At 39.9% G+C, this 4,940-nt stretch overlaps 1 protein-coding gene across 1 annotated transcript; it reads left to right on the top strand.

Moving 5' to 3' along the window:
* Positions 1-1,469: 1,469 nt before the first annotated feature.
* lhfpl5b (LHFPL tetraspan subfamily member 5b) lies at positions 1,470-4,254 on the top strand. Its single transcript, XM_033968903.1, has 2 exons — positions 1,470-1,881; positions 3,989-4,254. The coding sequence occupies exons 1-2, from the start codon at positions 1,470-1,472 to the stop codon at positions 4,252-4,254; spliced, it is 678 nt and encodes a 225-aa protein (XP_033824794.1).
* Positions 4,255-4,940: the final 686 nt, after the last annotated feature.

Consider the following 4,940-nt stretch of genomic DNA (forward strand, 5'->3'; position numbering starts at 1 on the left):
AAATAGTTGTAGAGATAAAATCTTTTCCAACAGCTGTGTTTAAAAACATTTCTATGCAATTACTGTTAGCTTAAACACTTGTTAATATATATTTGCATATATTTGCTGAGTAGAACATTTATCTTGGCCTCATCTTGTACAACATTAACTATGCTTCCAAACAGCCTGCACAATTATCCACCACCAGCTCGTCCAATTTCATTTGTTTATTTACCAAAGCGCAGTCTGATGGGAGGACTTAATACTAAAGTGGATATCATGTTTGGCTTCCTGTATCTCACCCAATAAATCTGAGCAAACTACCACACGAGCAGGGCCTGCAGGCTGTTTCTGAATGAGCCGCTAAATATCAAACAGTGACCTTTCAAAATATGGAAATAAAGAGTTACAGTACAGCACATCGTAACAAGAGCAGCGAGCAGAGTCAGAGGTCTGGATGAATGAAGCACATCCATACATATTAGAACCAGTCTTTAGAGCGCACGCTGACTCTTTAGTTACTTTTGTTATGTGATTGTCATATAACTATTTTAGAGCATGTGAACAGCTGATTGATTTATAAAACTCTATTAATCACTGCTGCCAGATTAGAGGAATTATAAATATATCAAAGAATTTGGCACAAGGACAGCTAAAATGTTTTTAAACTATTTTAAAGAGTAAACTAAGAGTAACTGGTCCTAAACTTTGCAAATTCCAGTTAAATCACAGGTCAACATTCCTCACCGGTTAAGATATTGCATTGTTTTCTTATGTAGGCTACATTATGCTATAAGGAAGCTGCTGCTGCTGTTGTTCCCATGGTAAACATCAAGAGTTAGTTGCGTGGTGAGTCTGAAAGTTCAGCAAGTCCAGCCAGCATGTGGCCAAAGCCTGTAACAAAGTTGGATATGTTAAAAAAAAACAAACACAAAAGCAGCTTCATTGTAACCTCTTGACCCCATTGCGCCTCCCATCCCACTTGGCCTCTGCTGTGTCCAGCAGCAGCTGCTGCAAAATAAAATCAACGTGGGATGACCGTAGAGTTAGATTACAAAGAATAACTACAACAACGTAAACTTTGTGCAATTTTTCTTTTTATCTCCGGAGCTAATTTATTTGGAGGAGATATCCAATTTTCATTTTCAGTAGTCACAGTAGGCGGTGTATTTCTGCTTTCGAATAAAAGGAACAACAGCGTGAGACGGAAGCTTCAATGTGTTTATTTTACTTAACAGGTTTAAAATTATCCATGCAGCCAGGAAACCAGTGCGTTGGGATGACACAAGAGCAGAAACCTCATGAATTAGTGAGTGGGGCGCTGTCCGAGGTGCTGAACCGTGACTGGAGTCCGTCACTGTTGGTCACACGCAACAGGTGTGAACTCCTAACAGCACCACACAGATGCACTTAAGTCCAGTAATGTGCCAGTGAACACAGAGCTCATATCTTCAGTGTTTGTCACAGTACAAGGCAAAACCTGCTGAAAAATGCCTGACCTGCTGCCAGCGCAAGAAGCTGCTAAAATCTATCACACCAACTATGTGCGTAATGCGCGTGCCATCGGAGTCATGTGGGCCGTTTTCACCATCTGCTTCGCCATCATCGAGGTGGTGGTCTTCATACAGCCATACTGGATTGGGGATAGTGTGAACACGCCGCAGGCCGGATACTTTGGACTGTTTCATTACTGCATCGGGAACGCGCTCACTTCAGAGCTCACGTGCAAAGGCAGCGTGCTGGACTTCGCCTCCATCCCGTCCCCGGCCTTCAGGACCGCCATGTTCTTCGTGGGGAGCTCCATGCTGCTTGTGGTGGGCACCATGGTGGGCTTCAGTCTCTTCTTCTTCCTTAACGCTGGGAATGTGTACAAGATCTGTGCGTGGATGCAGCTGGCTTCAGGTAGGGCGCAGGTCATAGGTGATAGGTATAACAAAAAGTAAAACATGCATCGAAACTGTTTGAAGAAGTATTAATTGTTTTTGATGTTAATGTCGAAACATTGCAGTTAAGTATAGGCCCAGCAGTATCAGTAGCAGTGATGCCCAAAGTAAAGATGTTGGTGGTGAACTTAACAGAGGTCACTCCTTTTTGAGATATTATCGCAGTAATTGGCTTTTTAAAGTTTACTAACAAAGTAGCTTAATTGTCCTTGCTGGTGAACATTTTTACAAACTCCTAAATTTTTCAAGGGCACAAATGAGCACCCTTGGGCATTTGATAATAGGATAATAAAAGATAACACGATTGCATCATAAGTCTTTCTCTTCCAACATAATTAAGTGCATGATTCAAATTTTAATAACCATCTTAGGAACAGGGTCTATCTCACACACCAGGCTGTCTCTCAGCAGGACTCTGCCCAAACTACTGCACTAAATTCAGGACTGGGTATTTCTAAATGTGTTTCCATGGTAACAGGCAGGTAAGGAAGCCCAGGTGTTTGCTGTGTGAGATGTTGCAGTCGTCCAGCCCGAGGCATTATGTCACCTCTTTGGTTCAGTCAGGATACTGTGAGTTTGGGTTTTTGTTGTTTGTCACAGTTGGAGGCAGTACGATCTGGTTTCAGTCCAGCCTTTAACACCTCAAACTCTGGATAAAGTTACATGAAACAAGATCAGGTGTGACAGCTTTGTTAGCAGAACCCAGATGCCTTTTCGTTCTTAAGGCAAATTCCTGGACATCATGTATTTTTAATCGCTTACCTAAATCCGTTAAGAAAAATTAGGCCATTTACCATAAGAACTAAAAACTAAATATGTCTTTTGAATGGTAAAATGAATATGTAACTGAAATATAACCATAAATATCCAACCTAATACAGAAAGTTATGTGATGTTACTTTAATAGTGTTAACTTCTCATCTCAGAATAGACTCGCTCATAAGATCAGTTGGGGGTTCATTATATTTAAACAAATATCCAAGCTATCAACTCCCTATATTTATGTAAAGCAGGTGAAAAGTTAAGCTCATATTATGTGGTCTAATTTAATTCTGTATCATGCCCACTCTTTATGGAACTCATTACACCTTATTTCACCATAAAGCCTTTTTAAAAACAGTACATCTTGCATACTACACCCCTGAGCCTGCATTACTATAACAAAGCACTGTCTCTTTATAGCAGTACTCACAGGTTCAAACTCCACTCATGGGACCGTGATCATTTTTACTCATAATTATAACTCAAACCAACCACCCACTGGAGGGGAAACAGACATCTTTCCATGCACACCAAAGATCTGATCATTATCTGGTTCTTGGAGTGATCAGGTTATGGAAATATCATGTACGTAGTTACTTCTGATGCGAGTACTCTGATTTCTGATATGGTAAATGAAGTGAGCGAGAGCGAATTATGGTGGCAAAGACAAAAATGAAAGAGAAATTAGAGTAATGATTATTTTAGGGGCTGATTACACTTCGTTTGGTCCTGGTTTGAGCCTAATTTGAGTAATAGTACGGTACTTTTCCAATAGTTTAGCCCTGGTCTTGTTTTGGCCTCTCCGGTCAGTTGTCAGTTTCAAGATTGACTTTAAGATTTTGATGATGGTTTTTAAATGTCTCCATGGGTTGGCGCCTCCCTATCTCTCTGAGCTTGTTTCTATCCACGTTCCCAATATGATTTTTCGATGTTCCAAGGTCCCGGCTAAAAAAGAGTGGGGACCAGGCTTCCTCTGGGTACAGAACAGCCCAATCTTTAAATATTTTTGAGTCTTTGTTGAAAACTCATTTGTTTGCACTGGCTTTTAACACGAGCTGAGCAGCACTTTTTTTTTTTTGTATTGTTTTATCGTGTTTTTGCATGTTTTTTTTATAAGATTGCACTTTATATCGCCTTTGTACACCACTTTGGGCAGTGGTGGTTGTTTTTAAATGTGCTTTATAAATACATTTTACTTGACTTGGTTGAATACAGGTCCATTTTCAGCTTATTAACACACAAATCCACAGGTGATTCTGATGGTTTGACTTATTTTGTACCCTCTGTGTTCTCCTGTCTCGCAGCTGTGTTGATGGTGATGGGGTGCATGATCTACCCTGACGGCTGGGATTCGGAGGAGGTAAAGCGCATGTGCGGTCAGAGGACAGATAAGTACACTCTGGGGAACTGTACCGTGCGCTGGGCCTATATTCTGGCGATCATCTGCATCCTGGACGCTTTGCTGCTGGCCTTCCTCTCCTTCACTTTGGGAAATCGACAGGACAAGCTACTGCCCGACGACTTCGAGATCGAGGGCGGAAGAGGTGAGGCAGGGGGCAAATCTGGATAATGAGACAAGCATAGATTAATATAGCAGCAATGGCAGTGTGAACTATGGTGTATATTATGGGCCTTTTTGCTAAATAAGAGAATACACAAGAGGTACTATAGGGTAATACAACAAAACAATGACTTCTACCAAGCAAAGTGTTCTGGCCTCACACTAAAAAGTTATCATTTGTTCTTTTCCTACAAAGCAACGTAAATAGAGAATGAAGACATCCAAATTTCCTTCTGTAAACATGTTAAGTACTCCAAAAAAAAAAAAAGTGTTGGTAAATGGAGATAACATTTGAAAATACCTTTGAAGTTAAAATTCCCCAGTCACATTTTAGGATTAAAGTTGATCAGGTAAAATCATTTTGTGAGGATGTTGTTTTGTTGTGGTTGTTGTAGTAGTTGTTGAATGTTACTTTTGTGGCAGAGGATAAGTCACTTGAGATGTTTCTTTTTTGCAATAAAAACATCTGTAATTGAATAAATGCAAGAAAGACAGAAAAGTTACATATTGCACCTTTAATAGGGAAAATCTTACAACTGAAAACAAAGGGTTTCACCAGGTGTGTCTCGCCTAAATGATGCAGATTTCGAAAATGTAGTAGTTAACACAAAATGTAAATAACATGTAAAGAAATATGTTTTTTATATAGTCACAAATACGATATGGATATAGATAATAAAGATTTAAAGCTGAAA

This window comes from Periophthalmus magnuspinnatus, chromosome 7, assembly GCF_009829125.3.
Source record: "Periophthalmus magnuspinnatus isolate fPerMag1 chromosome 7, fPerMag1.2.pri, whole genome shotgun sequence".
Classification (NCBI taxonomy): domain Eukaryota; kingdom Metazoa; phylum Chordata; class Actinopteri; order Gobiiformes; family Gobiidae; genus Periophthalmus; species Periophthalmus magnuspinnatus.

What these genes read in the sequence shown, in the direction of transcription:
- lhfpl5b (XM_033968903.1), top strand. Translation starts at nt 1,470, where the DNA reads ATGCCTGACCTGCTGCCAGCGCAAGAAGCTGCTAAAATCTATCACACC. An exon ending in GTGGATGCAGCTGGCTTCAG is followed by an intron (nt 1,882 to 3,988) that starts GTAGGGCGCAGG and finishes CCTGTCTCGCAG; the next exon opens with CTGTGTTGATGGTGATGGGG.